This window comes from Pelodiscus sinensis, chromosome 18 (genome assembly GCF_049634645.1).
Source record: "Pelodiscus sinensis isolate JC-2024 chromosome 18, ASM4963464v1, whole genome shotgun sequence".
Classification (NCBI taxonomy): Eukaryota; Metazoa; Chordata; order Testudines; family Trionychidae; genus Pelodiscus; species Pelodiscus sinensis.
In genome coordinates, this window is record NC_134728.1 from 13,110,612 (window position 1) to 13,134,112 (window position 23,501).

General features: G+C 43.6%; 1 protein-coding gene across 1 annotated transcript in view; it reads left to right on the plus strand.

Moving 5' to 3' along the window:
* APCDD1L (APC down-regulated 1 like) overlaps positions 1-9,052 on the plus strand; it is a 30,947-nt gene extending 21,895 nt beyond the window's left edge. The window contains exons 3-4 of the mRNA XM_075901135.1: positions 46-604; positions 6,565-9,052. Of these exons, the coding sequence (XP_075757250.1) occupies positions 46-604; positions 6,565-7,332 (1,327 nt within the window). The 3' untranslated portion in view covers positions 7,333-9,052. The remainder of the gene's footprint in view (positions 1-45; positions 605-6,564) is intronic.
* The last annotated feature ends 14,449 nt before the right edge of the window (positions 9,053-23,501 follow it).

Below are 23,501 nucleotides of genomic sequence, written 5' to 3' on the forward strand. Positions count from 1 at the left end.
GTACGTGACTAAGGACTCTTCTTCTTGTCTCCTCTTGGCTCTTAGATGTGAGGTACGCCCAGGACCGGAGTTCCTCACCAGATCCTATCTGTTTTACTCCAACCGCCTGTTCAAGGCCTATCAGTTCTACTACTGGGACCCCTCCTGCCGCGATCCCTCCCACTCCCTGGTGATCAAAGGCAAGCTCAGACTGCGCCAGGCCTCCTGGATCACCCGAGGGGCCACAGAGGCAGACTACCACCTGCACAAAGTGGGCATTGTTTTCCACAGCCAGAGGGCCATGCAGGAGATCTCTGCCCGGATCAATCAGTCATCAGGAGGGAGCTGCAGTGGATTCTTTCCACCTGGACGGTCCTGGGCTCCTGGAGTCCTCTATGAGGTGCTGAGTGCCAAGGAGGGGCGAGATTGCACTGCAGCCCTGGGCTTTGCCATGCATGAACTCAGCCTGGTGCGGGTGGAGACGTATTATGAGCCCCTCCTGGAAACTCAGTCGAGTGGCCGTAGGGCAGTGGAGGAGCTGTATCTAGGAGACATTCACACCAAGTGGTCGGAGAGGCTCCATTATCGACCAACAGGGTATCAACGCCCGTTGCAGAATGCTCTGGTAAGAACATCACTTACCCCTGGGCCACATTAAAAATGGAAACCCAGCTCCCTTGTGCCCCCTGTTTTTCAATGCCCCTCTGTCTGCAGCCTGTCTAAAGAGAGGGTCTTAAATTATTTATCCCACCTACTGTAATCACCTCAGTATTGTAACAATAGAGTTGGTGGGCAAAATTGCGTCTTGTGCAAGGTGCTGGTTGGAGAACCAGCTACAAATCTAGGTGCTCCGTGCATCTGGCTCTTCCCCTTACTGAGCATGTGGCCTTGAAGCTATCCTGGACTAAGCAGTAAAAGAAACATAATATAGGGAATGGTCCTTCACTGGCAGGGGACACAGAGCTAATAGATTTTCTTTAGCTGCTGTGTTTTCACTAGAAATGCAGACTCAGATCCTGTACTGAGGTTAAGTCCCACATCATTATAAACGCTGCACTGGTATTTGTCTTGAGTCCCTCATCTTATTTCTCTGCCCTGTCCTTCAGGTTGAAAGAGGAATGAGGAAACAACCATGTGCCATTAAATCATTATTCACAATATAATGCCATTAGAAGGGGAAATTGCCCTGAATACAATTGTGTTATCCTACAGAAATCACTTTACTTCAACATAAATAATATTATACAGCAGATGTGATTTATTTTTATTTTTTGCCAGTAGGCTGGTTTATTCCCAGAAAAAAAATGTATTATTTATCTAAATCATAGCTAATCAAGTCCAAAATGTGATTGAGCAGCAAGGCAGGCCAGAAAAGTCTCTTATGAACATTACAAGCTAGAACAGGATTAACTCATGAAATGCTTCATTTACTGGAAGTTTTCTACCCTTACAACAACTGGAATTTAAGGCTACGTCTACACTGTAGCCTTCTTCCGCAAAAGCTTATGCAAATGAAGTGTGGAGTGGAATATCACCATGCTTCATTTGCATAATTAATTAGTACCTGCTTTTGCGCAAGAGGCTTTTATGCAAAAAGGAGCTGTGTAGAAGGCTCCTTGAGGAAGAACGGCTCTTGCGCAAGAGGGGGTTTTTGCGCAAAAAGGAGCCATCTACACAGCTCCTTTTTGTGCAAAAGCCTCTTGCGCAAAAGCGGCTGATAATTAATTATGCAAATGAAGCATGGTGATATTCCACTCCACACTTCATTTGCATAAGCTTTTGTGGAAGAATGCTACAGTGTAGATGTAGTAAGAGAGAAAAAGTAAAACACAAAATGGCAAACCTCCAAGTAACATGCTTGCATTGGTCTAAAGCTGGGTATTATTTTGGGCCAAAACCATGCACATGAGCTAAACCAGCTGGTAAACAAATATCTTTAAACATTAACTTAAACCCAACCCGAAGATACTGACTTTCACTCTATAAATATAGTGCTGTAATTAATCAACAAACAGCTCTGTAAAGCTCCCCAGCAGATGGTATCATCACTTGAGGATAATTAGAAGCTGCCATACATTAGAAATAACTTTATGTGGCTGAAACAAGTAAGTGTTGGTTTCGCAATATTAATTTTGTTGGACACAGCCTTCTCTTCTAATGAACTAATGTGCAACATTAGCCATCACTAATAATTTACTCACCTTCACTGATGTCGACCTACAGCTGTCAAACCCAGGTCCAGGAGATGCCTTAGGTGGGTGCTCATCATGTGCCAATCCTATACCTGACACTTTACTACTACCCACTAGAATCAGGACTCCTCAAAGCTTTATTCAGCTGGAAGTCACTTCCTTAAGCCCCGATTGGTGACTGATTGGCTTGCTCCCTGCTATTTAAGACAGAGGAAGGAGCAGGAAATCTGTACAAGTGGGGTAGAGCTTGATTTGAAGTGCTCACTCGGTACTTTACTCCTAGCTTCAGTTCCTGACCACCTGGTTTCCTGACTTGGGATTAATCATAGAATCATAGAATCACAGAACTGGAAGAGACCTCAGAAAGTCGTCAAGTCCAGCCCCCTGCTCTAGGCAGGACCAATCCCAACAAAATCAACCCGGCCAGGGCTTTGTCAAGCCGAGATTCCAAACCTTTGGCTTGACCTGCACTCCTGGTTTCTGGTCTCCGATTCTTGGTTTATCATCTGAACTCCTAGTTCTGAACCCTGGCTTACACTAACGAGTAGATATGGCTACCTACCTCCTGGTCCTGACAGCTAGGAGCCATTTTTTAACCTGCTGGAAGAAATACTACTTTTACTTCCTTAAATCTATAACTGTTTTAAAGAACCCCCCCCTCTTCCCAAATTACCTCCCATTATCAAAGAATTTCCTGTCTACAGAGAATATATATATAATTTGCCAACTTCTGGGATTATTTAGCAATAACGTACTGTGTACTGTCAGCACTCATTAGCGTGACAGTAGCAGTAAAGCAAGCTGAAAATGACTAAATTGCAGTAGACTCCAATCAGCATGCATGTAAATTACCCACCCTACTGTTAACTACTGAGTTATTCAGTGTTGTTCCATGCAAACAGTTCAGGAAAGATTAGCTAGAATTTTAGAAAATGATCAAAGGTCAGAATACTTAACTCTTGGAAAAGTCACCATGTGGTGACACTTTCCCAAATGAAATATAGGGAAAGGTTTCAAGTTTGCCTAAAGCTCTTACAGACTTAGATTGGATATAGGATTGGCTTGACAGAGAGCTTTGGGCAATGCTCAGACAACATGGGGCCCCTTAAAAATTAAATGCCTGCTGGCTGGGTCCATGTTTTTCATAGCATTTTGTGCTAAAAGGTGTTTTTATACTAGGTTTCATGGACTTTTCTAGGAGCGGGCAGCACTGTTTCTTAGTCCTTTGCCTGAGAGGCTCAGCAGTGGGTTGGTTTTTATGGCTATATGTGACTGGATATAAAAATCTGCCAGTTTATTTGACAGTTCCCAGCATTACCAGAGGCTGCCTGAATAACCCTAATTGACAGCATTTTCTTCAGGCCTTTTGTGCCAGATACATGGTAATGGGAAGGAGGGGGAAAGTTATGATAGCAAAGCCTCAACCTTTGTGCCCAAATCCTAGCCTCTCGAATAGTCACAGAAATCTTGCAGTGAAAACTCTGGCTATGTCTACACCACAGAGCTTTTTCAGAAAAACGGCATGGAGTGTCCTCACCTCAAGTGCGTTTTTGTGCCAAAAAAAAAAAAAAATATCGAAAGAACAGAGGGGTTTTTCCGGTGTAGGTATTCCTCATTCTACGAGGAAGAACGCCTTTTTGCAAAAGAGGAGGAGGGGGTTTTTTGCACGGAAAGAGGAAACCGGTGCCCTGGTGGCCATTCTTTGCATGGCAATCAGAGCTTACTTTCAAGAGCATGTCCATGCAGTCTGGACGCTCTCTTGCTCAAGAAATTTTTACAGACGATCTCTTGCGCAAGAAGCCTGCAGCGTAGACATATGCTCTGCTTTCTTTTCACAGAGGCTACCAAAAGTACAGCTCTTGTCCTGCTAGCAGCAGTCCTCTTGGACCAACTACTGTCCTACGGTGGCGAGGTGGCACCTTATAGACTAACTGAAGTGTTGGAGCATAAGCTTTCGTGGGCAAAGACCCACTTCGTCAGATGTATGTAGTGGAAATTTCCAGAGGCAGGTATAAATATGCAGGCCAGGATCAGGCTGGAGATGACCAGGTGGATCCAGTCAAGGAGGATGAGGCCCACTTCTAGTAGCTGATCTGGAGGTGTGAATTCCAAGAGAGGAGAAGCTGCTTTTGTAGTTAGCGAGCCATTCACAATCCTTGTTTAATCCTGAGTTGATTGTGTCAAACTTGAAGATGAACTGTAGCTCAGCAGTTTCTCTTTGAAGTCTGGTCCTGAAGTATTTTTGCTGCAGGATGGTTACCTTTAGATCTGCAATTGTCCAGGGAGATTGAAGTGTTCCCCTACAGGTTTTTGTATGTTGCTATTCCTAGTATCTGATTTGTGTCCATTGATTCTTTTACGTAGGGACTGTCCTGTTTGGCCGATGTATATAGCAGTGGGGCATTGTTGGCACATGATGGCATATATTACATTAGTAGATGTGCAGGAGAATGAACCAGTGACAGTATGGCTGATCTGGTTAGGTCCTGTGATGGTGTTGCTGGTGTATATATGTGGGCAGAGTTGGCACTGAGGTTTGTTGCATGGATTGGTTCCTGAGTTAGAGTTATTATGGTGCGGTGTGTAGTTGCTGGTGAGAATATGCTTCAGGTTGGTGGGTTGTCTGTGGGCAAGGACTAGCCTGCCTCTCAAGGCCTGTGAAAGCGAGGGATCATTGTCCAGGATGGGTTGTAGATCACTAATGATGCGTTGGAGAGGTTTTAGCTGAGGACTGTAGGTGATGGCCAGTGGTGTTCTGTTGGTTTCTTTCTTGGGCTTGTCCCGTAGCAGGAGGCTTTTGGGTACACGTCTGGCTCTGTCAATCTGTCTCCTCACTTCCTCATGTGGGTATCGTAGTTTACAGAATGCTTGTTGAAGATCTTGTAGGTGTAGGTCTCTGTCTGAGGGATTGGAGCATATGCGGTTGTAACTCAGTGCTTGGCTGTAAACAATGGATCGTGTGGTATGTCCGGGATGGAAGCTGGAGGCATGCAGGTAAGCATAGCGGTCGGTAGGTTTTCGGTATAGGGTGGTGTTGATGTGACCGTCACTTATTTGCACCGTGGTGTCCAGGAAATGGACTTCCCGTGTAGACTGGTCCGTGCTGAGGTTGATGGTGGGGTGGAAGCTGTTGAAATCGTGGTGAAATTCTTCCAGAGTCTCCTTCCCATGGGTCCAGATGATGAAGATGTCATCAATGTAGCATAGGTAGAGAAGGGGCGTAAGTGGACGAGAGCTGAGGAAGCATTGTTCCAGGGCAGCCATAAAAATGTTGGTATATTGTGGGGCCATGCGGGTGCCCATAGCAGTGCCACTGGTCTGGAGGTATATGTTGTCACCAAATCTGAAATAGTTGTGTGTGAGGATAAATTCAGAGTTCAGTCACCAGTTGTGCTGTGGCATCATCAGGGATACTGTTCCTGACAGCTTGTACTCCATCTGCATGTGGGATGTTTGTGTAGAGAGCCTCTACATCCATGGTGGCTAGGATGGTGTTTTCTGGAAGATCACCAATGCATTGTAGTTTTCTCAGGAAATCCGTAGTGTCACGGAGGTAACTGGGAGTGCTGGTGGCGTAGGGTCTGAGTAGAGAGTCCACATAGCCAGACAGTCCTTCAGTAAGAGTGCCAATGCCCGAGATGATGGGGCGTCCGGGATTTCCAGGTTTGTGGATCTTGGGTAATAGATAGAACAACCCTGGTCGGGGCTCTAAGGATGTGTCGATTTGTTCCTGTGCTTGTGTAGGGAGTGTCCTGAGCAGATGGTGCAGTTTCTTAGTGTATCCCTTAGTGGGATCTGAGGAAAGAGGCCTGTAGAATTTGGTATTAGAGAGTTGTCTGGCAACCTCCTTTAGGTAGTCAGGCCTGTTCATGATGACAACAGCACCTCCTTTGTCAGCCTCTTTGATTATAATGTCAGAGTTGTTCGGGAGGCTGTGGATGGCATTGCGTTCTGCATGTCTGAGCTTACCAGGCAAGCGAAGCTGTTTTTCCACTATTTCTGCCTGTGCACGTCGGCGGAAGCATTCTATGTAGAGGTCCAGACTGTCATTTCGGCCCTCAGAAGGAGTCCATGTGGAGTTCTTCTTGTGCTGTTGGTGGGAAGGTATCTGTGTGTCAATCCTACGGTGCACACACACGGCTCTTTTCAAGATGAGCACAGTGCTCATCTCCAAAGACAGAATTTGGACCTTTCTGGTTTTCCCTGGAATAGCAGATGACCTGGGCCTTACTTAACTGGTTGGACACATTGGGCCAAATTTATCCCTGATGCAGCCTCCTGGACTTCAGTGAAGTTGCGCCAGGGATGGAGATTGGCCTGTTGTTTAAATGCTTCAAATGGGGGCTTGCATGCAATAGTTTTCCTTTACTTTTTATTTGTTTGCCTCCAACAGCATCACGTGCATCCTTGCCCTGCTTGTGGGATTGTATTCAGATCTGATGAACACCATCCACCTATATTACCAGCTAAGGCCGAGCTACCTATGCAGTTGAGTGGCCGGTGGGTGAGCGCCCATTGTGAAGTCCGACCAGCTGTGCTTTTCCTTACCAGGTATTTCATATTTCATGGCACCAATCGCACCTGGGAAGGGTACTATTATCACTACTCGGACCCACTCTGCAAACAGCCTACTTTCACCATCTACGCGTCTGGGCACTACACCAAGGGCGTCCCATCCTCCAAAGTGAGAGGGGGCACAGAGCTGGCCTTTAAAGTGACCTATGCTCGGGTTACAGCAATGGATCAAGTAACCGTGACAATGCTAAACTCCTCAGAGCCAGGGACCTGCGGGGAGAGTGGCTCCTGGAGTGCCGGAATGGAGCAGGATATAACGCTGACCGGTGGGTGTCTGGCTTTGGGCCTCAAGTTGCCCCACACAGAGTACGAACTCTTCAGAATGGAGCAAGACACAAAAGATCGTAGTTTGCTGTTCATCGGCGAAAGGCCCACGGATGGATCTAGCCCTGACAGGCCTGAGAAGCGACCCACCTCCTACCAGGCACCTCTTATTCAGTGTGCCGGAGCTACGGGGATCTTTTCTAAACACAGCAGTCCAAGATACCTGGGGAAAGTGGTTAATAATAGGAACGAAACACTAAAATCTTTGTCTGTGGCCTTTTTATTGTCACTTGTGGCCATGCAGTTTTTAAAATGGGACTAGATGCCGCCGGCTGCTTGCTCAGGTGCAGCACAGAATTCAGACACTCTGGGTGCTAAGACAATCCTCTTTAGATAAGCACATCTGGAATCAGCTTTGCTTCGTTGCTGTGCACATTAAAAACACAAAATGGACAAAGCAAGAGGTTTTCCCCATATAACATGTCTGATTAAGCTATCTGTGAGCATAAGCCTAATGTAGCTTCTTGGGTGTGTTGCAAATTGTCAGGTAATTTAGCAATACTAGAAAGTTGAATTGTAACTGCTGAGTCCAGCTGTCAGCATTGCTAGGGTATAATTGAGGTCTCGGTTCACACACAAGTCAGATTTCTAAAGTTCTGACTACTCATTCTCTCTGCAATTGGCTTTCCCCCGCCTTACTGCTCCTATAAGCTTATGGAGTTGGCTTTGGCAGGCGTTCTGGATCAGCCACAGACACGCATGTCTTGTCAGTTTGCAGTGATCTAAACTACGTCAGCTAGCATGTGCATACACACACTACCTACCTGTGCTCAGAGATACAAGCTGTCAATAGTTCAGGAAGGGCTCTCGGTGGCAGACTGATGCCATCCTTGCAACCTATAATTCCCAAGCTGTGATTGGTGGATGTATGGTAGCTCTCTTAGGCTCTGGGCTGCAATGGTCCCACAGCTAAGAACCGGTGAGAGACAAGAACCCTGCCTCGGCCCACCTTTTTGTTACTACCTTGTCCCTGCCCCATTATACAGACCGCATAGGGGTTAGGTTCACTCTGTACCACCTCTCTGTGTGCTTACATAGCCCAAATATTCTGAGATGTGACCAGCTGATTTATGACCGTACCACTCACAGGGTGTTAGTGAGGCATCCACATACTATACAGATCCTGTGTTACTTCTGTTCCCACTTTAGTACAACCCCTTGTGCGTTTGCTGGCACATCCCCTTAAGAAGAATCATAAATCCAACCCTGGATTAGATCTCCAACATAAAAATGCCACACAAGTGCAAAGATAACAGCTGACAAACATGGCTCAGGTAAATTAATGTGAGGGGTGCAGAAGAGAGACTATAATCAGACACCAGAGTCAACTCCTGGCTAATTTCTGTCTACAAGGAAAGCAAGGTATGGAATTATGTTTCCTAGCCTACTGCAGCTAAGAGGACACCTAGCTTGAAGACATTTGATAGCTAAATCCTTTCCACCTTACCTATATATTTTATCCAAAAAGGATTTTAACCAATTATGCAATACTACATTTCTAATATTGCATATGCGAAACTGCCACTGTATGTAAGGCTTGTTTACAAAGACCATATAGGAAGATTAATCTTAATTAACTAAAGGTGTATATGAAGTGGATTAGTTAAACCTGATTGTGAACATCCGTATTCAGAATTAAAGTGGCTTTAGTATTTAATTTAAATCAGTTTCAAAATGGATTAAGATATACCACATTGTAAAGCCACTTTAATTCTGAACTACAGCATCCATACAAGAATTTAATACCACTGAACTAATCCATTTAAAATTAAACATCTTCAAATATTTTCTGTTTGGCTTGTAGTGGACAAGCCCTGAGACAATTTATGGGTTTGTAAGTCTACAACAACATTTTGGGGGCTGTGTATATTAACAGTTACTTTTTAAATGTATCTAAATCATCTCATTTGATAGTGGTACAAATGATTTTCAGCATATTACTACATGCCCACCCCATAAAATCTTTTACATAAATAGCTGTACATCTTCCAAAATGCTTTCTCTGTTTAAGGATGGTTGTGTTTTGATGCTTGCTATGTACAAGTATCCAAGGTCAAATGCATGTGTTTAAAAAGGACCCAGGTGAGTGATAGTGCAATTACTGTAAATCAAATTTCCGGTACTTTTCTTATAGGTGCAACAGGAACTTTGCGGTTTGCTCAACCATGTTGGCATATCAAAAGAGAAAGGATCATTTTGATATCCCCCCAAAATGAGTGCGCTTTTTTTTCTTGTGGTTTAAAGGATTAGACTTTTTAGGTTTGTCTCAGTACATGAATCCCTTTTTTCAGCAACATTATTAAATTTTCAACTCAAGAAACTGATCCAGGAGGCCCAGGACTATGTAGCTAACACTTAGATACATAAGGGCTGCGTCTAGACTGGCAAGTTTTTCCACAAAAAACAGGAGAGTTTGGAGAGGGAGTTCTCCAGGTAAAAGAGGAGTACAAACGGGACCCTTGTGGTAAGTGGCTGTCTGGAGTGTGTGTTTGTGTGTGGGGGAGTTATTTGCAGTGTGCTGAGCTTGTGTTTGTCTGGTTGGTTGGTTTGTTTGAAGGAGCTTCTAAAAGGTTTGAAATCTAGAAGCCTCTGTTAATTGGCTGAGCCTCAGTCAGGGGGAGGGGCTGCCAGAGCTATATAAGCCTGTGACTCAGCGACCAGGGAGAGCGCGACCAGGAACAGGTAACAGGAGAGTTTGGAGAGGGAGTTTAGAGGGCACTAGTGACTTGTGTCCTTCTTTAAAACCTAACTTAGAATAATCTATACTCCCGAAGTTTAAAAAGAATCCCAGTTTGTACTTAAACTTATTCATTACAAACATGGAGACAGAAGCCCAGCAGCAGAGTGGGGGCTATCCTGTTTATTGCGTCGAGTGTAACATGTATGATTACTTGCCCTGTGGGCGGGTGGCGTATGTGTGCACCCGTTGCAAGGAGCTCCTGACCCTCAGAGACCAAGTTCGGGCTTTGGAGGACAGGGTGGCTGATCTGGAAGAGCTAAGGGAGTTAGAGAGCTATGTTGATGAGACTTTCCGGGACACTGTAGTACTGTCCCACCTCCAGTCTGAGAGCCCCAGTGTTCTTAAGGAGGATGAAAGTCTCAAGGGAACAGAGCATTTAACAGGAGCAGAGGGAAACCATCCCGTAGTTGGGACCCTCCTCCCAGAGGATGTTGCGGTATCCTCTTGCACTGAGGATACCTCTGATGGGGAGGGAATGCCAGCTAGGAAAAGGCGGGTGTTAGTAGTGGGTGATTCAATCGTTAGAAACAGATAGTTGGGTTTGTGATGACCGGGAGAACCGTATGGTCACTTGCCTGCCTGGTGCAAAGGTTGTGGATCTCTCGAGGCATCTAGATAGACTTATGTGTAGTGCTGGGGAGGAGCCGGTGGTTGTGGTACATGTAGGTACCAATGACGTAGGGAAGAGTAGGAGAGATGTCCTGGAGGCCAAATTTAGGCTGCTAGGAAAGAGACTGAAATCCAGGACCTCTATGGTGGCATTCTCGGAAATGTTTCCAGTTCCACGCGCAGGGCCAGGTAGGCAGGCAGAGCTTCAGAGTCTCAATGCGTGGATGAGACGATGGTGTAGGGAAGAGGGGTTTAGATTTATTAGGAACTTGGGACACTTTTGGGAGAGGGGGAACCTATACAGGAAGGATGGGCTCCACCTAAACCAGGGTGGAACCAGACTGCTGACACTAAACATTAATAAGGCCGTAGAGCAGTTTTTAAACTAAGAGATGGGGAAAAGCCGATTGGTGCGGAGATGCACGTAAATCGGAGAGAGACTTCTCTTAGAGGAGAATCCATTGATAGAGATTCTCTAAGCTGTAGTCGGAAAGAGAGGAGGGAAGAGGGCAAACCATTGGCCAGAGCTGACAAACAACCACATACAAAGGAATCCAATGCATCAGGAAAGGGCAGACAAATAAGCAGTGGCAAATTTTTAAAGTGCTTGTACACAAATGCTAGGAGTCTGACTAATAAGATGGGTGAACTAGAGTACCTCGTATTAAATGAGGAGATAGACATAATAGGCATCACTGAAACCTGGTGGAATGAGGAAAATCTGTGGGACACAATCATACTGGGATATAAAATATATAGAAAGGATAGAGCAGGCCGGGTGGGTGGCGGAGTGGCACTGTATGTGAAAGATAATGTAGAATCAAATGAAATAAAAATATTAAGTGAATCAACATGTTCCATAGAAACGCGATGGATAGTAATTCCATGCTCCAATAATAAGAAATTAGCAGTAGGGATATATTACCGACCACCTGACCAGGACAGCGATACTTACATAGAAATGCTGAGGGAGATTAGAGAAGCTACCAAAATAGAGAACTCTATAATAATGGGGGATTTTAATTACCCCCATATTGACTGGATACATGTCACCTCAGGAAGAGAAGTGGAGATAAAATTTCTCAATGGCTTAAATGACTGCTTCTTGGAGCAGCTAGTGCAGGAACCCACAAGGGGAGAGGCAATTCTGGATTTAGTCCTGAGTGGAGTGCAGGATCAGGTCCAGGATATAACCGTTACAGGACCGCTTGGGAATAGTGACCATAATATAATAACATTCAACATTCCTGTGGTGGGAAGAACACCTCAGCAGTCCAGTACCCTGGTATTTAATTTCAAAAAGGGGAATTACGCAAAAATGAGGAGGTTAGCTAAACAGAAATTAAAAGGCATAGTGACTAGAGCCAAATCCCTGAAAGCTGCATGGAAACTTTTTAAAGACACCATAATAGAGGCCCAACTTAAATGTATACCCCAAATTAAAAAACATAGCAAGAGACCTAAAAAAGAGTCACTGTGGCTTAACCACCATGTAAAAGAAGCAGTGAGGGACAAAAAGGTATCTTTTAAGAAGTGGAAGTCCAATCCTAGTGAGATAAATAGAAAGGAACATAAACACTGTCAAATCAAGTGTAAACATGTAATAAGAAAAGCAAAAAAAGATTTTGAGGAACAGCTAGCCAAAAACTCAAAAAGAAATAACAAGATGTTTTTTTAAGTACATTAGAAGCAGGAAGCCTGCTAAAAAGCCTGTGGGTCCCCTAGATGATCGAGCTATAAAAGGAGCAATCAAGGACGATAAAGCCATTGCGGAGAAACTAAATGATTTCTTTGCTTCAGTCTTCACGGCTGAGGACGTTGGGGAGATTCCCGAATCTGCACCGTCCTTTGTGGGTGATGAATCTGAGGAACTGTCCCGGATTGAAGTGTCATTAGAGGAGGTTTTGGAACAAATAGAAAAACTTAATGTTAACAAATCTCCGGGACCGGATGGCATTCATCCAAGGGTTCTAAAAGAATTTAGATAGGAAATTGCTGAGCTATTATCTGTGGTTTGTAACCTATCCTTTAAATCGGCTTCCGTACCTAATGACTGGAAGGTAGCCAACGTGACACCAATATTTAAAAAGGGCTCTAGAGGCGATCCTGGCAATTACAGACCGTTAAGTCTAACTTCAGTACCAGGCAAATTAGTCGAAACAATAGTAAAGAATAAAATTGTGAAGCATGTAGAAGAACATAATTTGTTGGACAAAAGTCAACATGGTTTCTGTAAAGGGAAATCCTGACTTACTAATCTATTAGAGTTCTTTGAAGGGGTTAACAAACATGCGGACAAGGGGGATCCAGTAGATATAGTATACTTGGATTTTCAGAGAGCCTTTGACAAGGTCCCTCACCAAAGGCTCTTGTGTAAATTACATGGCCATGGGATAAGAGGGAAGGTCCTTTCTTGGATTGAGAACTGGTTAAAAGACAGAAAACAAAGGGTAGGAATAAATGGTAAATTTTCAGATTGGAGAGGGGTAACTAGTGGTGTACCCCAAGGGTCAATCCTGGGACCAATCCTTTTCAACTTATTCATAAATGATCTGGAGAAAGGGGTAAGCAGTGAGGTAGTAAAGTTTGCAGATGATACCAAACTGTTTAGGATAGTCAAGACAGAAGCAGACTGTGAGGGACTCCAAGAAGATCTCACCAAACTGAGTGATTGGGCAACAAAATGGCAAATGAAATTTAATGTGGATAAGTGTAAAGTAATGCACATTGGGAAAAATAACCCCAACTATACGTATAGTATGATGGGGGCTAATTTGGCTACGACAAATCAGGAAAGAGATCTTGGAGTTATCGTGGACAGTTCTCTGAAAACTTCCACTCACAGTGCAGTGGCGGTCAAAAAGGCAAATAGGATGCTAGGAATTATTAGGAAAGGGATAGAAAATAAGACCCAGAATATCTTACTGCCCCTGTATAAAACTATGGTACACCCACATCTTGAATACTGTGTACAGATGTGGTCTCCTCACCTCAAAAAAGATATTTTGGCCTTTGAAAGGGTTCAGAAAAGGGCAACTAAAATGATTAGGGGTTTGGAACGGGTCCCATATGAGGAGAGGCTAAAGCGACTGGGACTTTTCAGTTTAGAAAAGAGGAGACTGAGGGGGTGATATGATAGAGGTCTATAAAATCATGAGTGGTGTGGAGAGGGCTGATAAAGAAAAGTTATTTATTAGTTCCCATAATAGACGAACTAGAGGACAACAAATGAAATTAATGGGTAGCAGGTTTAAAACTAATAAAAGGAAGTTCTTCTTCACACAGCGTGTTGTCAACCTGTGGAACTCCTTGCCAGAGGAGGCTGTGAAGGCTAGGACTATAATAGAGTTTAAAGAGAAGCTGGATAAATTCATGGAGGTTAGGTCCATAAAAGGCTATTAGCCAGAGGATAAAATGGTGTTCTTGGCCTCTGTTTGTCAGAGGCTGGAGAGGGATGGCAGGAGACAAATCGCTTGATCATTGTCTTCAGTCCACCCTCTCTGGGGCACTTGGTACTGGCCACTGTTGGTAGACAAGATACTGGGCTAGATGGACCTTTGGTCTGACCCAGTACGGCCGTTCTTATGTTCTTATAAGAACACTGACTTCCTACTGTCTGAAATCAGTGCTTCTTGCGGAAATGCTATGCTGCTCCCGTTTGGGCAAAAGCCCTCTTGCAAAAATGCTTTTGCGCAAGAGGGCCAGAGTAGGCAATGCGGTATTGTTTTGCACAAAAAAGCCCTGAACGTGAAAATGGCGATCGGGACTTTCTTGTGCAAAACCGCGTCTAGATTGGCACGGACACTTTTCCGCAAAAAGTGCTTTTGCAGAAAAGTGTCTGTGCCCATCTAGACTATCTTTTCTGCAAATGTTTTTAATGGAAAACTTTTCTGTTAAAAGCATTTGCGGAAAATCATGCCAGTCTAGACGTAGCCAAGTTGTTTGCTGGCACCTTGAACAGAACAGCATCAGCTAGCATAATGCCCATGCATTGATGGCTTAGAGCAGCGATAGGCAAACTAGACTAGTGCTTGGGCCACAAGAGTGGCCCTCCATCTTGGTGAGCTGCAAGATTGTTGTAACCCCAATGGGCTCCTGGGATAGGGTAGTTTTGCTAACTGCGTTTGTGTACCTAGAATTTGCGGAGGGTGTCAACTAAACCAAAGCAACACTGACTGGATACAGGGAGTGCACGGGCTCTCTCAGGCAATGTTGTGTGCAATCAGCACACACTCTGCTTCAAGTGCCCTTGCTTTAACTGCATGTCACTTTAGTAATACCTGTAGTAAAAAACTAGGTGGATGGAAACCAGTGTCATCTGGCACCCTGCACATGGGCAACAGTAAACAAAATGTCTCACGGGCCACAGACAGACCCCCGATGGGTCGCAGGTTGCCCACCACCGGCTTAAAGGAAAGAGGGCTGCTACTTTCCTCACAACTGCCACCCTTCTGCAGCAACCAGAGATTTCTTTGCTGGTGAGATCTGATGGAGTCATAACCTGAGCTATTCAGAATAGTTCTAATTTCAGGCCCCAAGTCATCAGAGTCATCAATGCAATTATCTCCAGTTGCAGGCACATATCTCTATAGATATAAAAAATTTCTTGGGGGATGACAGAGTGACATCATCACATCACTCTGTGTCACCCTGCCCTCCCCACCAGCCTTGGCAGAATCAGAAGGAGACCCCCTTGGCTGCTCTGCAGGTGGGTCAGGGGGCTGTGCTCCGGGCCCCCATAGGAAGTGGCTCCAGCTCCCCCCTCCTCAGTCCCAGCCCTCCAGGGATGAAGGGGGATTGGTGAGCCTAACAAGCAGGGGGCACAGTCCCCTAGTATTTACATAATGCACCTTGTACTAATTCTATTGCTATGAACTAGGAGTCCTCTACCACCTTAAAGACTAACAAGTTTATCTGGACAGAAGCTTCTGTGGGCTGGAACCCACTTCCAGATGCATGAAGTGGAAAGTTCAGATTGGGAGATATGTATACACATGCATAGATGGGTGTGTTACATTACTATGCCGATGACCAGTACTAATGAGGTCAGTTCAGTCAAGGTGGATGTGGCTCATTCCCAGCAGTGACATGAAGGTGTGAATACCAAAAAAGAGGGAAAATTATTTTATAGTGAGCTCTCCACTCCCAGTCTATTAAGACCCATTCTAAGGCCAGGTCTACACCAGACCCAGAAGGTCAGCTTAAGGTATGCAACTCCAGCTACACAAATAATGTAGCTGAAGTTGCCTTAAGCCAAGCATGGTGCCATCTTCACAGTAGTAGGCCAATAGGAACAAGCACTCCTGTTGGCTTCCCTTACTCCTCGTGACTGCCAGCATCAACTGGAGTCACCCTCAGAATTCAATTTAGCAGGTCTTATTAACTAGGCCTGCTAAATCAAATGCAAGAAGGTTGATCTCAAGTGCGTGAGTATAGACATGGCCTAATAGTGTCAAGTTTGCATGTGAATTCCAGCTCTGTATACTGCTGTGTACACTTTTGATTAGATTTGACCATGTGTTCAGAGCCTAAAGTAATGAGTGTGGTATAAAAAACTGGACACCCAGTCTCAGGCATGGTGGGAAGACTGCAATTATATGACAAAGCTATACAATAAACATGTTGCCATTGCATGCAAAGAGTCTGGCACACAAAGAAATCAGTGAGATATTTATGCTAGGAGGATTTGCAACTCTGTTCCCGCAGGCTTATCCACCTCTCCCTCCAGAGAATCATTGCCAAAGTTCAGCAGCATTCCTGTGGAGAGTACATCCAGATCCACCTGCCAATACTTGCTGGAGTGATGAGGTTTTTTGGCTGTTTAAGCATTTCCCTATAAAAACCAAGATTTTTCTTTTTTCCTGAAGAACCTTGCAACGAAGGGAGGAGAAGTACAGCCACAGCGATTTCTGCATCAAGGGAAAACACTTGTGGACAAGAGAGTTTTTGGAAAGCCAGTCTCAGACTATTCTGCAATCCTGAGTCTGGGAATCAACAGCCACTGTTGAGGAGAGCCTTGCGGCATCCAACCACGAGTTTGAATGTAACAGTAGTGTAATGGATTATCTCATGTGACCTCCTGTAGATTCACAGGCCAATTAAATTTCAACACTGCACTGAGCCTAGTGAGTTGTATGTCACTAGAGTATAACCCTTCAGAAAGACACCTGGTCTTGATTTGAAGACAAAGAGATAACCCACCACTTCCTTTGGCAGTTTGTTGCAAGGCTTAATCACCCACACTGGTAAAACGACATACTTACATTCTAGTTGGAATGTGTCTGGCTTCAGCTTTCAGCCATTGATTCTTATGCTTTTAATTGTCATACAGAGACCTCTACCCTCCCCTCACCCCAGTAGTTCCTCCTGACTGTATGCACTCTTCTTTTAGATGAACTAAATGGAGAGAGCTTTTTAAATTGTTAACTTGAAGGCATTTTCTCCAGTCCTCAGATTTGTGACTCTTCTACACCCACTCTCATTTTTCAAAATCCCCTTTTAAAATGTGGACAGAACTGTACCCGAAAATTCAGCATCCACCTCACCAATGCTCTATACCGAGGTAAAATAATTTCCATACTCCTATGCACTACTTCCTTGTTTCTACATCCAAGGATGGCGTTAAACCTTTGTGCTACTGCGTTATACTGGAAGCTTATATGCAGCATCTTGATCACTACAACCCCACCTCTTTTTCAGAGCTTCTGCCTTCCAGAAAACATTTGCCCATGTGGTAGGTATGGCGGTATTATGTTTTATTGGAATGGGCCCAGATTACCAAGCAATCCAGTATGTCTTCCCTGTCCTCATCCTCATTTACCAGTCTGCCAAACTTTGTGTCAAGATGAAGATGTTGACTAGCTTTGGATCTAGTACTTATCCCTGTTGAACACCACTCACAACTCCCACCCATGAGAATTCTCCATTGCCAACTACTACCGTGAGCATTTTGAATTAGCTATTTAACAGATGCTTTATTGATACTTTATGCTTATTTTTTAAAAATCGGAACATCGTGCAGTATTAAGTCAAACACCTTACACAAATCTATTTGTATCACATCTACATTTATCTACTAAGTTTGTAACCTCATCAAAGAGCTAAATCTGCTGTTTGATAAGACTTATTTTCCGTAAACCATTGTCGGCTGGCATTAATTTATATTCCTATCGTTTAATTCCTTATTAACAGAATCCTGTATCAGCTTTCCCATTATTTTGCCCAAGTCAGACGTCAGACTAACACACCTAGAATTACTTATGTCCTCCTGCCTGCCTTTCTTGAATATTGGCCCAACCATATCCCTCCTTCCAGACTTTTGGAATATTCCTTCTATTCCAAAATGTATTGAAAACCAACAAACCAGTTATCTCCTTAAACCAACATTTAGGACTCTTGAACACAATTTTTTCAGCTCTTGCTAATCAGTACCTCTAGCTGTCATAATGAAATCCAAAACAGAACTCCCCCACACTGAGTACAATAATTTCAGTGAATTTTAGAAAAAGCAGTCTTGCATGGAAAAGAACAATGGCATCTGACTACTGGATTCCTTGCCTCTTAAAAAGCTGCTTTTAATTGTTTTCTTTTGTTTAAAAAAAACAGTTATTGAAGAAAAAAGCAATTGTTTGGGAGAGTCAGGATATTCAAAAGGCATTTAGGCACAGAATGAAAATCCACAGCAGTGGACACCTGTGTTATTGAAAAATCAGCTCCTTTTAAAATCTTTTCATATGTTTAAATTTTGTACATCTCAGCTTTTTTTAAAAGTATAAATGCATTTTTATTCCTCCTGCATTACTGCTTTTTGTATTAACATCTGTTATTATAAAAATGATCATGTTTTTTTTATTGTAACAATCAGATATTTATTAAAGTTGCTTTTCTAAATTCCTGTTTCTCTAGTCATATGTGAAAACACTCAACCTGGGTGGAAAAAGTCAGATGACAAATTCTTAAACTGGGATTCATGTTTCTTCGTCACCAGTCCAACTGAAAACAAATAATTTCCTGTCAACTAGCTACCTTTATGCCTTCCATTTGTAAGTTGCTTTGGGATGCACTTAAAAAAAAACAAAAAAACAGTTTTGGCACTCCCCCACAATTCCCAAATAAAAATCAGCCCTCTCCCCCAGATAAAAGATTACACAAACCTGGGCATTCTAGGATAAGCTTGGATCACAGTGAACAAATCTCACTACCATTCACATGGCACTTCTATTTTAAAACACAATTTACATTGACTATAGACATGCTATAAATAGTGAGATACACAAAAGTTTGTGCAGCTTTCCCTAGAACATTACAGAACAAGTTGTTGGAATAAAACTGTAAAATGGGTATATTATGTCTCAAGGTGGAGATGATTACAAAGAACATTTTTCAAAAGTGCTTATGTAACCTATGACCTTCATTCCCATTTTCAAGAGAGCCTCAGGTTCTTAATGGTCTCAATCCAATTGACTTTCAATAAGAAAGATTCGTAAATGCCCATGTTTCTTTTTACAAATGGAAATTGGTTCTGTGTCTTGCATCTTTGAAACATTTTACTAATATTCACCTTCATGACGACTCAGGTAGTCATATGATAATTACTCAATTTGTTAGATAATCTAGAATGACATTCTCACTCCAGTGAAGACAATGGGGAAGCTCATTGACATGAGCAGAGGCAGCATTTCAACCACAATGTGTAAAAGCAGCTCATCCTGTCTTAGCATCGTCAGCTTTCAATAGTTAGTTTTCAGAAAGGAAAATACACACCAGCCTGGTTAGAGGAGATTAGTTCAGGAGCTCATAAAAAATTCCAGTTGAATTTGAAATCAAAACAATTTTTTCCATCAAACTGAAAAACAAAAATTCACTTCAAATTGGGCAAAACACCAGGGTTGACCCACATTTGAATTTTTTTTGAGTGGACCAAAATGTTTCAGGTGATCCACAATCATTTTTCATTTGAACATTTTGGGTGCTTTTCACCTTTGTACGTGTGTTTAAAAATGGCCAGATTTAAAATAAAAATAAAACCTCAAATTGGTGAAAATTAAACATCCTTCATCCCTTCCCCCACCCCCAAACGAAACATATAATGGGTTGAGCCTCTCTAGTCTGGCACCCCGTGGACTTGACCAGTGCTGAACCAGAGAATTTGCCGGACCATAGGAGGTCAATATTGTCTAAAAGCATTACCAACACTTCCATTGCTTACTGGGTTTTTAGAAGACATTTAGGGGCAAATTAGCACTAAATAACAGCACAGAACACAGAGCAGGACTGGTGGCTGTAAGCAAGTTTCAAATGGTCCCATGAAGTTTGGCCACACCCACGATAAGTGGACATTTGGCTAACTAAAATCATGCTGGACCATGGATGTTGCTGGACCAGAGAGTGCTGGACTAGAAAGGTTCAACCTGTAGTTCAATCTGAACTGTATTGACAAATAGCTCTGCACCCCCAAAATGCATATTCAGAAAACAAAAAAACAAATAACTGGGTTGAAAAAAACATTGATTCTGCAACTCTGACTTCAGCTTTTACTATTGACTCCCTCATGCTGTACAACCACTTGTCTGTTACTCTTCTCATCACTTGTCACTCTGTTGATTGTTTAGGCTACATGCTTTTTGGGCCAGCGACACTCTCTCTCATTAAAATGTTTTTACACAGAGTGGCTCTCATTTTGCCTGGGAATCAAAATTCTGGCATTTTCTACATTTAAATTTGCAAAGTCGGTCACTCCAATGCTCTTTTAGTGTAGTTTTCTGGATAGCCTTCAATTTGAAAGTGAAGTCTACACAATAAGTAGTTCATTCCTTGAATTTTCAAAGTCAAGGATCAAAGTCAGAGGACCACAAAGCCAAAAAATTCAATTCCACAAAGAAGAACGGAATATTGTGTGACTTACAGTGTAAACAGAGACACCAGATGCACAATATCTGCTCCTGGTATGTAGCTGTAATTTGTTTAAAAAATTATTTCCTTTTAACTTCCTTCATTTTCCTGTCTGAGGGCTAGGGAGAGTTTTACGGCAATGGATGATACAAGATGAAAAAGTATGATTTGTTTGAAGGAAAGAACAGCCGGTCTGCATTTCTAGGATTACATTTGATAAGTTTATCGCAAAACAGTGGACTCAGAATAGTGATAGAAATGTAGCCGTGTTAGTCTGGTGTAGCTGAAACAAAAACCAGGACTATGTAGCACTTTAAAGACTAACAAGATGATTTATTAGGTGATGAGCTTTCATGGGCCAGACCCACTTCCTCAGATCAAAAGTAAGTTTTGGTCAGGATGGAGGCCGAGGGGGGCACAACAGATCTAACATCAAAACTTACTTTGTCAAATGAACATTTGCAGATAGTTTAAATAGGAAATAAGTCACAGTAAATGTTGGAGTTAATAATGTATGCACATTATTAATGTATGCACACAGGGCCGGCTCGAGCCATTCCTGCGCCCCGGGTAGTGGGCACGTGACACATGCGTGGCTCTGCCCCATGGCGCTCAGCATGTGTGTGGCCCCGCCCCTGGTGCACTGTGCACCTTACAGCTGCAATCGGGTGCACGGCATCTGATGGCAGCTCTATGGGATGCCGTGTGGCGCCCCTTACAGCTGCCCGGCTAGCCTCCCACTCCCCCCCTTAATCTGGCCCTGTATGCACAATAATTGCTGTTAGTTGGCAAACGAATGACTTCAATAATAGTGAAATGGTTTGTAATCGACAGTGTCTTGGGTGGCTGTTACTTTACTAGAGTCCCCAGCTTCACCCAGTAATATAAGCCTTTTCATAAAATGGAAGTTTCATGATTCAGCTACTCAGTGTCTGAAGCCCACAATTATTTTTTTCTTTACAGCTAATCAAAACACAAGTCAGTAACTGTATTTTGAGCAGTGTCACTTCCATACCAACATCCCTTAAAACAAGTCATTAAATATACATCAATCTGGGTATAATACAAAGCAATCTTAAATTGCACACTGTCAAAGGATCTAGGTCTCCTGCTTTAACACTAAAGCCACCTTTTTAGCAGCAGGAGATTATTTATGCTAGTGTTGTATTCCACTGTCACCTTTTAATCAAGTCAATCTTTAGCATGGCTATGTTTCAAGCTCTATGAACAATCAATCATAGCATGTTGTGAAAGTCGCTTGTTTTATGAAGTGACTGATGGGTTTCTATGAACATTTTCTAATGAATAAATTACATTTTTAGAGAAGCACATATAATTATGTTATTGCACAGTCAGCTACAACAGCTTCCAAATTCAGTGCTGGACTCCTACACAAAATTATAATAGAGGCACTTAATAATGATACTTCTGCAACAAAATAAAAGCTCCTATCTTAAAAAGGGCCAATTTAAAATTAAAAAAATATCAAGGATTTGCTATCACCCAGTTCTCAACACAGCATGATGGCAAATTGAGATGCATTTCTCACTGTGCACTTATTTTATTGCATAATTATGCATTTGTATCAGTTGAACATGCCAAAGTCTCCTCTTCGTGTTTTCTGAGATGCAGTCCTCACTCACTTTAACTGGAAATTAACACTATTTACCGCTTCACTATCATACTGGTCCCTAGAAATTTTCCATAATAGATGCAAACCCTTGTTAAATTAGAATGGAAAAATAGCTCCCCAACCCAATGATTCTATACTGCTGCTGTGAAATGGGATTGCTGTTAACGAAGCCACAACAAACGGGATGTTCAGAATGTCAATTCCAATCATATGTATGTGTGCTGGGTGCAGGAGTGTCCGAAACCTTTCCCCGTGGGGTCAGCTGGGGTCCGAAACCTTTCCCTAGAGCTGCCCTAGAGTGGCGCCACTATATCAGCGCATATATACCACAGCTGAGCCTGCCCTCCCTCAGTTCCTTTTTACCATCTGTGATGGTGTCAGAACATCCTAGCTCTTGCCTTGGCAAGTGTCTAGTCCCTAGCTATAGCTCTTCGCTGTCATCTTTGTTACGTGTAGCAGAGTCTTCAACATCAGCAGAAGCAACAGGCAAGCGCCCAAGAACTGTAGCCCTTCTAGGGTGCCGGGGGATGCCTAGCACCTCAGACTTTAAATTGTGTGCTGTTTGTAAGCGCCCTATGTCCAACAGTGACCCACAAAACACGCGCCTTCCTCATTTGGGGGGAGAACACCGCACTGAACAGTGCAACACTTGTTGAAGTTAAGCCCCCACACCAGAAAGGACTGGGAATACAGACTGCAGCAGCTGCTTATGGAAACAGCACTAAAAACCCCTCAGGCTGAGAAGTCAGCACCTGGAGCCAGATCAGTGTAGGGTGCTCTGGCCTCAGTGCACGATAACATGCCAAGACAGAGCATGCCCAAAGACTCCTAGCGCCACAGACTGCGGCGCCAACACACATCCACCTCACCAGCACATGGCAGGAGGGTAAATCCCCTCACAAGTCTTGGCTGAGAAAGGGCCAAATGCATCGGAAGTCTCCAGCATGAGACGTCCAAAACGTGCCATCGACTCCGGCCCCAGAACCGGCACATGGTCTGTCACTGAAGGACATAAGTGTGGTGCAGGCCCAGAACTCCCCCTCAACACCTGACACCAATGAGGTGGCCCGAGACCTCATTGAGATCTCGGCGACTGAAGCATCCAGGGTGCATAATAAGCCACCAGCACTGCTGAGGCCGCACCATTCAAAGGGGAAGCTGGTGATGCTGAATAGACCATTGTCCGCAGAACAGCACTGGGACAGGTCATCCTCAGCTGGGTTACCCCTGCCGGTGCAGTGTGCACCTCCACCAGCACCAACAGAAGGACCAGCCCTGATTCCTAAGGCAGTGCCGGATGACTGGTGCTTGGCACCGAGATTGATCTCCCGATCCAGGTTGAGGTTTATGATCGCTCAGGGCCATTCAACAAAAAGGAGAGACAACAGGCCCCCATCCCCAAGGCCAAAGAGGATAAAAAGACCAACCCATTTGGCAGAAAGGTCTATTCAGCAGGGGGCCCTACAGATGAAAATCACTAGCTAGCAGGCAATCCTCAGTTAACATGCATATCTAAATTGTGGGAAGCGCTCTCCAAATAGAAAGATCTGTTGTCCCA